Source organism: Mastigoproctus giganteus, chromosome 5, assembly GCF_048544385.1.
Source record: "Mastigoproctus giganteus isolate SK-2022 chromosome 5, ASM4854438v1, whole genome shotgun sequence".
Taxonomy (NCBI): domain Eukaryota; kingdom Metazoa; phylum Arthropoda; class Arachnida; order Uropygi; family Thelyphonidae; genus Mastigoproctus; species Mastigoproctus giganteus.
In genome coordinates this window covers 225,627,215-225,640,759 of record NC_143579.1, presented here as the reverse complement: position 1 = coordinate 225,640,759, position 13,545 = coordinate 225,627,215, and the positions used below count along the sequence as shown (strand labels likewise).

At 36.5% G+C, this 13,545-nt stretch overlaps 1 protein-coding gene across 1 annotated transcript in view; it reads left to right on the top strand.

Moving 5' to 3' along the window:
- LOC150086173 (MYG1 exonuclease) overlaps positions 1–13,545 on the top strand; it is a 97,574-nt gene that overhangs the window by 40,881 nt on the left and 43,148 nt on the right. Inside the window, exons 5-6 of the mRNA XM_090374816.1 lie at positions 10,043–10,138; positions 11,705–11,935. Coding sequence (XP_090230942.1) covers positions 10,043–10,138; positions 11,705–11,935 — 327 coding nt within the window. The remainder of the gene's footprint in view (positions 1–10,042; positions 10,139–11,704; positions 11,936–13,545) is intronic.

Here is a 13,545-nt window from a genome sequence, read left to right as displayed (position 1 = left end):
TTTGCACCTAACTGAACATCAGAGCTGAACGTCAGCTCTGATGTTACCCTACTCTTCAGACTCTCATAAACGCCCATCAGAATGCTGAGTTTGTGCCTAATTTCTTCATACTCCGTGTACCTAGCACATAAAGACATCCTCCTTGGCTGGATCACATCCTGTTCCAGAAAGGTCTGCAATTATTTCTACAACACCATTTTAGTAGTAGCTTGAAGTAGATAAGTCTTTTTGTTGTGATTGTTTACCATGCCTACAAGAAGCTAATTAATCAATCAGGTGGTGATAACTGCATATAAGTGAGGAAATAATTCCCTGATCAGGTGGTTGAGGTATTGGGAAAAAAATATATTATATCCGTTTCTTTGAAGATAAGCTGTACACTGTGAGCTGAACATTTAATTGTTAAGTATTTTCTTTTATAACTTCCCAGTGTCATTGTGAAATGCAACAAGCAATTTTGAAGAAATGTAGGGGAACCTTTGCTCTCTCCCACTTCACCTACATTTCTAATCTGTATATAAGGAGAGAATTCACGGAGCAGTGTTGTACATATCATTCGTGAATTTGTGTAAACCAATTCAAGAAAAATAGTGAGATGATAACAGGCCCCCATTCACCTTGCCCAGCTTGCAAAAAAGCCACTGCTGAGTGTCATCCCAATCAGGGTGATAATCTCGCTCAACCATATACCCATTGTCAGCTTCCTGCCTCCAACCCCCTTCAGTTCCTCACTTGTGTGGAATGTAGCAAATGAACTGAATTTGTTGCTTTGGAATGTTCACAGAAATACACTTTGTGGAAAATTAAATGATTGGTTACTAACCACTTGTTTAAAAAACTGACATTAACTTTGTATCCATCACACGTGACCTGGCTGGTCCATCTTAAAAATAATTGTTGCATGTTACCTGTCAATTAATGATTAAAAAAAGCTGAATTTTTTTCCCTACTTTCCTAAATATAGTTAAACTTTTGTTCAAGATGGTTTGGAAGTGAAGAATTATTGTTTACTTAGATTTATACATGCAAAGAACCTGTTAGGTCCTTGCATGGCTATTTACTATTTTTACCTTTCACTCCAACATGCTAGTTTTTGGCTCTTAAACAACGTGTTTCTCACACGTGTTGTTTGAAATTGGCACATACGCTGATGTGTGGTGGTGTCTTCTATAGACACCTTCACCATTTCAAGTAGTTCCTCTTTCTTTTATGTTTAATTGTTGTACAAAATGTGTTTTTTGTCTTGATTATTATTATTTGTTTATTCAGTTAACAAAATGCATTAATATGTACTCATACATAAGATTGAAATTTTGTGATCTTAATGTTTCTCTGAACTGGAAAATTGAAGTGAGTGTCATGTTTATATTTATGCCTGTATCTTTGTTTTTTTCATTTTGAGCAGAATTTATAGATACAGTCAGTTCTGCTATAACATGCATTTTGGCAGTGCGAATTTGCTTCAACACGACTGGATTTCATCTGCAAGTAACAACAGGTGAATGCAAAACCTGGCACCAAGCTGAACGTAGCGAGCTGTGCAGCAATACATACAAGTTCGCTTAAAAAACGTCAAATGTGTGAGAGCTATATTTCCTATTTACTGTAGATGTATTGGTTGGAGACACGCTGTTGTCATTCACTGTATTCACTTGATAATTAGGTGATATTGTAGGCCAACTCATGTTTTCAGGAGGTCACATTTTTCAGTTCAAACAGATAGCATGAGCAGAAGGATACATTTCTGGAGATCACTACTATAAAACAATTTGCAGTTCCTAGTTTATTGGGCTTTTCTGTTAGTGCAATCTAATTATAAACAGATAGTAAACTGGATCTTATTGCATTTGCGATAATACCGATAGCTGAAATTCTTGGGTTATGTTGTTATGGTGAAATGTTTCCCCTTTCTCTTCAATCATATAAAAAACATAAATAAATTTCCAGAATCTTCCCTTCATTCCTATTTTTAATACATGAAATTGTTACTGCGTATCTCACTTGCACAGTTTGCATATGCCTTGTTTGTCCTTATTGATTGCTTATCTTTTTTTACTGTTTAAATTTTACAATCCAAAAAAAAAAAAAAAAAAAAAGTCAGTGAACAGAAATATCAATTAGTATGTATATATTATAGTGCTATATTTATTTATTTATTTATTAAAAATTTAAGATGTTTAAACCTGTGTTAGCAATTTTATTGGATTTCTAACTTTTTTTTAGTGTTTTACTTACCACACTAAACATTTTTTTGAGTACCCTGTCCCATCCCTATTTTTCCTGTACGCCCTGTTGTTTTTAATGCAAGAAATCCCCTAATGAGGAGATTTTTAGGAACACATACTCTGTTAGCAGAACTGACTGTGTGTGTATATATATATATATATATATACACGCCGACCGGGCTAGCCAGGTGGGTAAAGTGCCTGCCTAGCAACCCAAAGTCGCGGGTTCGATTCCCGCCTCGGGCTTGAATCAAAGTTCTGCAAAAACCTTGGGAGGTGCATTATGGCCACAGAAGCCTATGCGCCAAGAACTACAAAAAAAAAAAAAAAAAAGTGTGTGTGTATATATATATATATATATATATATATATATATATATATATATATATATCTTTTTTTTTTTTTTAAAGAACATTTAAACAAAGCATTTTTTAAGTAGTTACTTTTTTTATTCAATATTAAAACATTACATACAATAAGTACTGCAGTCCATTAAGATAACCAGATATATTGCAATACCATAAAAAAAGCTTTTTCATGAAAAAAAAAAAAAAGTCTAGTACCTGTCAGGTTCTACACTACTGCTGCTGGGTTAAAGAGTAGCTAGTCATTGTTAATTTCCATGAAATTTTTTTTTTTCTGAAAGGTATTAATTTTGGTATAAGCACTTTTCAAATTAGATGAACATGGTAACACTTAGAATATTTTAAATTTTCAATTTATTTTCTTTACTACTTTCTATTCTAGACTGATAACAAACTCCCAAGTTGGATATTATCAAAATATTATCATTATCAGAATGATTGAGAGCCTACTTCATTTACTTATTAATATTAATTGCAATAGAAACTGCTCAGTATCTCTCACAATTAAGCTAAAAATCTTGTGGCATTAAGTGTCATTAACTTTTGATGTGGTGATTCTTTTTCTTTCTATTACAATTAGGAAAAAAAAAAGAGTTTTGATCACACCATATGAAACTGCACAGTTGGAAAATTCCTCTGGTTACGTTTTTTTAATTTTTGCTTGTTAAAGTTTATTAAATTAATGCAGAGTATTACACTGCATACAGCATAAATAAAACATTCCTAACAAAACATATCCTTTGATTTTTGATTTTGTGCAATTTCAGGGAAAAGCTATTTTATTTTGAGTAATATGAAAAGATTGTTTATGCTTATTAGCATTTTAGCATTAGTAGGAGCATATGATGCAAGATGCAAGCTTATGCAGCATCAGCCAAAAAAAAAAAAAAAAAAAAACCGCTCCCATTTCACCCCTCTGTTCGTTCCAAATACCTGTCCAGCTCAGCCTTAAATTTATTTAGGCTATCAACTTCCACAACAAAGGATGGAAGTCTGTTCCACCAACTAACTACCTGCTGGCTAAAGGCAAACTTCCGCACATCTATCCTACATCTGTCTTTCCTCAATTTGAATTTATGTCCTCTCAGGTGATTATTCTGAGCAAGAGAAAGAATCCCATCACCATTGAGCATGCTCAAACCATTCAAAGCTTTATACACCTCAATTAGATCACCTCGCAGGTGCCTAGTCTCCAGACACTGTAATTTGCAAAATTTAAGCATTTCTTCGTAAGAGCAACCCTTTGTTCCATTCACTAATCTTGTTGCCCTTCTCTGTACTCATTCCAACAGCTCTACATCCTTCTTAAAATGATGCCTCTAGATCTGTATACAGTACTCAAGGTGTGGCCTGACCATTGCCTTATTATACAAGGGGATAATCACCTCCTTATCCCTGCTAGAAAAATTCCTGTATATCATTGACAAGACACTATGAGCTACTCTTGCAGACCATCTGCACTGCTCAGAAAACTTCATATCTGCCTGTACAATTACCCCCAGATCCTTTTCGTTCTCTACCACTGTCAGTGTAGTACAATAGAGTTGATACGTCACTCTGGGGTTACTGCTTCCCATATGTAGTATTTTACATTTGTCAAGGTTAAACTTCATTTGCCACCTCTCAGCCCATTTACTCAACTTCTCTAGATTCTGTTGCAGCAGCGTACTGTCATTAGTGTCCTTAACAACCCTGCCAACCTTCGTATCGTCTGCAGACTTGGACATTAAGCTTGATATACCATCATCAATATCATTTATAAATACAGAAAACAACAACGGACCCAATACTGAAACCTGAGGGACTCCACTAATAACATTAGTCCACTAAGAGCAGTGTCCATTGATTACCACTCTCTGTCTTCTCCCCCTCAACCATTCCTTTATCCATAGCAGCAATTTGCCTCCAATGCCACACTGCTCCAATTTGTGCAGCAGTCTTCCATGGGCAACAGTATCAAATGCTATTCTAAGATCCAAATATATAATATCAAAGTTATTCCCTGCATCCAGTTCTTTTGTGACTTCATCATAATATCCAATCAAATTGGTCAGGCAAGACTTTCCCTTAACATAACCATGCTGTGTCCGAGCTATAACTGAAGTCTTGTCTAGATGATCCTGCAGTGCTTCTTTAACCAGTGCCTCCATTAATTTTCCTGGAATAGAAGTTAAACTAACAGGTCTATAATTACTTGTCGCCCTTTGATCCTCCTTTGTGAACTTGGGTCACATTTTCACATCTTCGGTCCGTGGGTACCTCCCCTGAGTCCAAAGAAGCTCTCATAATTATGGCTAAGGGTTTGCTTACTTCCTTTGCTACCTCCTTTAATATAACTGGATAGATCCCATCTGCACGGGCACCTTTTTTCTGCTTATCTTCAACAATTTCTCCTCCACTTTCCTCTCAGTTATTACAAAATCATCTAGCTCACTGCCAGAGTTTAACTCACCTCTGGCATTTACCTCCCTGAATAGCTCCTCATGGGTGAATGTAGATGCAAAATACTCATTTAGTTTGTTAGCTACCTGAGCAGGATCATCAACAGTTGAACCATCAATATCCAGTGGACCAATCTGATTCATCCCTTTCCTTCTAGAGTTTACATAGGTAACGAACTCTTTGTTGTTTTTCTTTGCATCCTTTGTCAAGGATTTCTCATAATCTGCCTTTGCCTGCCTAACCTCCTTTGTAACTTGGTTACAGACCAGCTTATATCTATCATAGGCTTCCATGTTACTCATTAATTTATATGTATCCCATGCATTTTTATTCTCTGCCATATGTCTCATTAGTTCATTTGACATCCATTTAGGCCTAAACCTTGAACAATAATTTCTTAGTTGGTATGTAAAGCCTAGTAGGTTCCAAGATAAATTCTTTGAAAGCTTCCTATTTTGAATTTGCTGTTGGTAACATCATCAGTTGGTCCCACCATATAGAATTTAAATACTGTCTCAGACCACCGTAGTTACCTAGAGGTAACTACCAAAGATGGTAGTTACCTCTTTGAGTAAATCCTACTTCAGCACACTGTGATCACTGCCACCTAGTGGTTCCTTTATCTGCAGATTCTTAATTCAAGATGAATCACTACTGATAATCAGATCAAGAGTATTACTCCCTCTAGTTGCCTCCCGAACATGCTGATGTAGAAAACAATCATCCAATAAATCCACAAAGGCCTTGCTCGTGTGTGAGTGACCAACCCACAAATTCCAGTCAATATCTGGGAAATTAAAATCCCCCATTATAAGACTCTCTGATTTACTGGCCCATTCTATTTCCATGTACAGTTTCTTCTTATACTCATCAGAGTCATTAGGCCTATTGCACACTCCTACTCTCAATTTTGATCTCCCAATGCTTATGTCACACCAAACCGACTCGACACTGCACTGTCCAGCGATGTCGACCGGCTTCACTTCCTTGGATTTTATGTGTTTCTTAACTAATAGCATAACCCCTCCTCCCTTCCTGTCCTGTATATCCTTCCTGTACTCATTGTACTCCCCAAATTCCAGTTCTGCATTCCTTATATCTGTGTGACACCACGTCTCTGATATCCCAACAATATCTGCCTTTGATGTTCTGAGCAATACCTCAAATTCATCAAATTTATTTACCAAACTCCTAGCATCGGTATACATGCACCTGTTCCTGTTCTTAGCTACCCTAACACAACCCATGTGTTTGCTTGTACCGCAATGACTCCCAGCAGTCTCTGAAATACCCTGCATCTTGTTTTCTAGGCTGCTACTCATTCCAGTAGAAGCAGTGCAAGAATCACTTTCACCTCTGCCAATGGCTACTGTTAATCTTTTAGTCCTTGTATCCCCCCAAGCTAGCAGTTTTCTGACCCACCTAACACTGCCTCGATAGCATCAGCAAATATTCTTGCACCCTTTCTATTTTAAGTGTATCCCATCCCTGTAGAAGCAGTCTCTCCTATTAACAAGTACAGACCAGACTGAAAAAAATTCTACCCCTTGAGCCTTTCACAATCTTTCCAGGGCTGAATTGATCGACAACTCTTATCATGTACTCCCTCCTATCGTGTCTGGACAGAATTGCAGACATTTTCAAATTCAACCCTAATTCACAGCTTTTATTCAACAGTGACCTGTACTTATTAAGTAATTCTGCTGGTCGCCTACTCTTAATATCATTAGTGCCAACATGTACAACAATATCACCTTTTGTGCCCTTAAAAGATGATATCCGCTCTACAACGTCATGAACCTTTGCCCCTGGCAGACAGACCCTGGTCCTGTTCCACCTATTCTTTTTACATACCATGTTCCCCGTTTCCCTGACAATAGTCACCGACAACTACTAGTTCTTGTGGGACCAGCGCATTCTGCCTTGGGGGTTGCCGCTGTGTTGCGTGATGATCAAGTGCAAGCTCTGGCGTTGATGTGGGCAGCTCGGAGCTTGATGGGCCCCTCAATTTAGATCCTTCGGGGCATCCATCCTGTTCTTCAAGCTCTCATATAGGCCTATAACAATGCTGAGTTGTCGCCTCATTACCTCACACTCTTTACATCATGCACACACAATGACACCCCCCCCTTGGCAATATCATGTCCCGTACCTGATTGCTCCACAAACCTACGTGGCCCTTCGTTTTTGAACCACGATGGGAAAATTTATACAATACCCGCAAGACTGCCAATCGTCCTTTTGGTATTCGTCTCCAAGAGCTAATCAAAGAACTTAATATCAAGGTAGACAAGGTTGCCCAAACACCAAAGCAACCCTTTCCACCCTGGCATGCTCATGTCCCGAAATATGACTTGTCTCTTAGAAATTGGGGAAAGTTGGACACTCCATCATCTGTCTACCTGCAGCTTCATTCAGCACACCGAACTGAATATTCCGACTTCGCGCCAGTCTACACAGACGGTTCGAAGTCGGAATCATATGTGGGATCTGCTGCTGTCTTTACAGACACCACCACATCGGAGCAGATTCCCTCTGAATGCAGCATATTTACTGCAGAGCTGCACGCTGTAGAGTTAGCCTTGGATCACATTAGTAAATGCCAATATCAACGGTTCATTTTATATTCCGACTCTCTTAGCATGTTACAGGCTTTAATATCTGTGAGATATAATCCTCATCCAGTTCTGTCTAGTATTCAGCAGAAGATTCACTTCCTCCGTGGACGTGAATATGATATCCGCTTCTGCTGGATTCCTAGCCACATTGGGATTAAGGGAAATGATTTGGCTGACGCTGCAGCCAAATCAGCAATTCCCAATAATAACCGCTGCCTGTCAGTCCCCTATACAGACTACAGGTAAATAATACACCAAAAGATACACTCCCAATGGCAGGACTCATGGAATAGACAGACTGCGAATAAATTATATCATATAAAGCCTGTAATTGAACCGTGGCAGTCTAGTCTGCGCAGGAATCATAAGGAGGAAGTTGTTGTTGTTGTTGTTGTGGTGTTTTCTGGCGCGAGCTACTTAGGCCATATTGCGCCTCCTAAATTAATTGAGTTATTTATGATAACTGCACCGTGGGCAGTTAGAAACGGTCATACATTTTTATTTGTTTTATATACAAAAAGAATTCAGAGAGATTTGCTTCTTTACCTATTATGCTATTCAGAGAGAGAGGTTGCTGTAGATCAGAAATGAAACTAAAAGACAAGGAAGTTGTTCTCGCCCGGACCCGCATAGGACACAGTCATTTTAACTCATTCATTTTTGCTGAGGGCTGATGACCCGCCTATGTGTGTGTCCTGTGGCACAATTTTAACGATCAGACACCTTTTAATTGACTGTCCAGATTTTAGCACCACCCGTTTTACCGCTTTTAATCATCTGACTGAGCCTTATACACTCAGTCAGATTTTATCCGACAATGACAACGTGTCTGCTGTTTTTAGCTATTTTAAATCAATAAAAGTTTTTAATTGTATTTAATTCATGTTATTGTTACGTCTCTATTGATTTATTTCTTATATCTTTGTTATTATATATCTGGACACGGTGGCCTTACTAATTAGGTCACCGAGAGTTTAAATTTTTTTTTATAATATTACCTAGTCTTGGCGCATTATAGCCGTAGTTGCTAATGCGCCAAAAAACCCAAACAAACAACAACAACAGCTCCACAAACATCAAGCGAGCAGTGCATTTTAAAAGGCCGTGATTCAGAATATCATTTCCCGTACATGATTGCACCACAAACATCAAGCAAGCAGTGCATTTTAAAAGGCCGTGATTCGGAGGGCAACTCTACCCCTCAGTACTCCTCTGAGCTACACTCCATTTAGCTTGAGCCTTTTGTTTTGCTGCTCTGGTCTGAGTCATGATTTTGATTTAATTTCAATAAAATTTCAATTTCAGTACAAAATTATAACACTAAACTTGTATCCCAATGCAGTTGTAACACTGTATATTTTTTCAGTATCATGTATTATCTTTGAGTTTCTTTATATAACTTCTGTATCAAGTTATGTATTAATTAATTATGTTAAATCTAAGTAATTATATGTGTTTAATTAAAAAGTATAATTTAATTGACAATGAAGTTCAACAAGATTAATAAATTTTACTGATTAATTGATAATATTATATACTATACTATACTAAGCTAACACTATCTAGTTCGGGATATAACGTATCGTATAACAATGGCGGCAAGTTACGAACAGTAAATCTACGGACACTTAAGTATTAATTAACTTCCAAAATCTTGCTGTCTCAATTCAGAATAAAGCAAGGATCTTGGGCGCCTCCATAGCCACGTTGGCAGGAGCAGCAGTGCGAAGCACACGCTTCTTGATTAGACCGGGGTTCGAGCCCGTAACCACCAAATACGGAGGATGCGGAAAGGTCAGGGAATGACCACCACATATCCCCGGAGAAATATGGCCTTAGTTGCTAATGCTCCTAAAAACCAAATAACAAACAAACAACCAAGGATCTTGATTAGGTCTATAAGCTAATTATAGAAAATAATTTAATATAACAAGTAGTCAATAAAGCGGCCAAATATAGCTAAAAAACTTCCCATTCGCTGGCTCTGCAAAATTTGTAAAACATGTGGGTTGGATACCCTTACCGATACTAAGTAATAATGTACAAAATCTCTATCTAAGTTAAAATTTAAACTAAGTATTATAACTAGGAATATAAAGCTACTCTAGAAAATAAGTTAATATGCCAATTTAAGTTAATAAAACAGAAAAAACTACTCTATTTTCCTGAGCCGTAAAAACTTTGCCTACACAAGGCTCGTGAGGAAGACTTCCAGGTATTGTCTCAAAATTCCCCAGACATCAATCCCATTGAGCATCTGTGGTTTGTGTTGGAATAGCAACTCTGATCTTATTGTTGCTTACGTATGTTTTAAGGTAAAATTTTTGTTACTTCTTGTTCATTCTGTATGTGAGCTCTTATATATTATCTGTATTTATTTTTTTATATCTAGATCCAGGAATGAAAATATTTTAAATGAATGTGATATTGTTGTGGATGTTGGTGGTGTCTTTGATCCAAGTAAACAGCGTTATGACCATCACCAGAGGTAATTTTATTTATTATAAATGCTCAGCTTATTTATTGATAATTTAAGCTCTGATTAAAGAATTTTTTTTGGCACATGCATATTTTGATGAACTGGTTTCTCAACAAGATATATTGAAGCTTTATATCTTGCCAACTTTTCTGGCATTAATTTGATGAAGCATAAAGAAACATGTGAGGAGTATATAAAAATACTGCTCTGTTTTGAAATACCTAACCCTACCATTTAAAAAAAAATCTTCATTGGACTTGATTTAATTGATATGTACACACACACACACACACACACACTGGTTATTACCAGTGTATTAGGTGGGGGTGCTGAACTGTCAGGTGTAATTACCATGGAAAAATTGGGAGCACATGTATGCCAAAAAACAATTACCTGAAATAAAATGAAATTAATGTAAGTACCCAAAGCCATAGGTCCTAGGACTTGAACTACTTCTTCAAAGGGTCGGCAGCGAAAATCGTAGAAAACCTTCCCCCTCCCACCCAGGGCAACTTCAACTTCACTACGCGTGAACTTTCGGCTTGCTCCTTTGGTCTCAGATTACGTTCAGCGTATTCCGGTCCATTCACACAGTAAGTTTTGCTTCTTTTAGATTTCTTTCATTTTTTACAGGATTCTATTGGCATGATCTTAACTTTTTAGCTTAACTTTATTTATTTTTTTCTGTAATTTTAATTCTTTTCCTTTTGGTCTCTGTCCAGTCGGCTATGATATATATGTATACTTTTAACTTGTATATCATAACAGAAACAGAGAGCAAGCTTATCTGCAAAAAGATCTAAACCTCCCAAACAATTCCTATTTCATTTCACAAATATACTTGGTCTCAATTCAAATCTCAATGATGTCCATTTCCACTTGCAATCTGCCGAACCCCAATGTACTTTTTCTGGCAGAATCTCAGTTATTGATTGATTCAACTACTGCTCATCTCAGTTGCCCAAACTATTCGCTGTATGATTCCTTTCGCCTCAAAGGTGGTACTTGTGCATATGTCCGTTCCGATATTCCTTGTCAGAGACTTGGTAATTTGGAATCTCCTCTTTTCGATCTTCTCTGGCTTAAAATCTCTCTAACTCATTGTGTCAAATTCATCTGTTATCTCTACCATTCTCCCAATTCCGCTAGCCACTTAGAACTCTTTGACTTCCCCTCTTTGCAACTTGACTTTCTCCAGTCCAACTTTCCTAACAGTGAGGTAATTTTCCTAGGTGATTTTAATGTTCACAACTCCAGCTGGCTTCCATTTTCTAGTCAGGGAATGATCACCGCATATCCCCGGAGCAATATGGCCTTGGTTGCTAATGCTCCTAAAAACCCAATAACAAACAAACAACAACTAAGGTATGTGCAAAACTAAGAATGGACATGGTTATATATTAATTTCTTGTGAAAACACAAGAAGAAATTAATATATATTGTGTTTCTTAAAATTGTTTGATTTTTATTTAGTATTGTATTAAAAATAGTTTGGTTTTTATTTAGTATTGTATTAAATAGTTTGGTTTTTATTTAATATTGTATATGATTATATGTATTGTATTTGTTTTACAGAACATTTAACGAATCCATGCATAGCCTCTGTCCAGATAAACGTTGGGTAACAAAATTAAGTAGTGCTGGTCTAGTCTTTTGCCACTTTGGTCATCGTATTATTGCTCATTTATTGAATACCAAGCCCAGCAGTCCAAAAACTAGTGTCATTTTTGATAAAGTATATGAAAACTTCATGGAAGAAATAGATGCTATTGATAATGGTATAAGTACACATGATGATCCACCCAGGTATTGTCACATTTAACACTTTTTTTTTTTTTTTTTTGTTAATATTTTAAAATGGAGGAAGTGGCTTGTTAAAAAAAGAAAACGGGTTATGAGTTATATTTTGCTTTTCAGAGAAGAAAATTACATTTTATTTTATATACAGTTTATGGTTATAGCCCTGTAAGCTTCTAGTTATTGTACTGCAGTGATGTAAGATATTTATATAGCAAAAAAAGCAGCTTCTTTCATTAAGTGGCTCCCCCTTTGAATATCTGCTTGCTTAAATTTTTGTGTGAAAAGATAGAAATATACGAGCAGGGGAAATTAAAAAGACATGCATTTTAGCCAAATGTCAATCCCAACACCTGAAGTAGGGCATAAAATCAAAAAGAAAGAAGGCAGTTGAATGCAATTGCAATGGCAAGAAGAGAAGTACTTCTTTTCATATTGCATTTTCAATTTCTATTAAGAATAATTGTTGCAGAAAGATTAGAAATATACTTGTGATGGTCATGGGGGGGGGGTAGAAGAACCTGCCTTTGATTGTCCCAGGGAAGGCTAACTTTGTCCAAATGCCAGACTCCTGAGAATTTCACAGAGGCTGGCATTCATCCTATGTCTGTCTTCTAATTTAAATTTAGTTATGGTGAGTGCTTTCATTATATTTAATTTATATATTGATAATTCATTTTAATTAAAATTTTTACATCATCTTTTATTTATGCATGTGTAACGAACTTATGACAATGAATTGATAACTCATTCTGGCCCACCACTGTATTCTGTAAACTGTATTTATTGATAATACACTTGCATTTTAGAAGTATTGGAGTGGAAATATGATGTTGCATCTACTTATTTAACAATTCTCCTGACAATTAATTAGGTAAATAAAATCACTTATATTGTATGTGACTTTGCTGTCTGCATTCTGAAAAATATCTGATTTTTATCTGCAAGCCAGTTGTGATATGGCAAGATTACTATTTGCTGTAACCCTGGAGTGGATTAACTTTACAAGGTAAGGATCATGGCACTCTTAACATGTGCTATGGTTTCATTAATTAAGGGGAGGGGGTAGAGTCTAGCTTGAAAAGCTGATCTTATATGCTGCAATTCATTTCCAAAGTTTGCATCCGAAGAACAATATCTTACAGCATTGAGTACCTCTGTGTGTGTAATGCAGATTTTTTTACATGTAACATATAACTAAGATATATACAGATTAGACAATTCACTCAGTATAACAACAACTAAAAATAAAGTTGACAGTTTCTTCAGTGACATAAGGAAACTGTTAATGTGGTCATGCCATAATTGTTTGACATTATAAAAGTATAGAAACCTGGTTGTCCTCTGTCCTGTCATTTCTTACACATCATTTGCCTTCTCCAAATTGTCTTTATTTTTAATAAATATTGTTAAGTCTCTTTCACATCCACTTTGAGTTAACAACATTTTTCTGAAACATTTTAGCCTCTTATGAGATAGTTCTTTGTATACTAACAGCCAACGTGGACGTCAATTTCACTTTCAACCAAATGTCAGAACTGCTGAACTTGGATACCACCCTGAAGAAGTGAACCAAGCTGATACCAGATGATATCATCACGCCTACTTCTTTTCTGCTT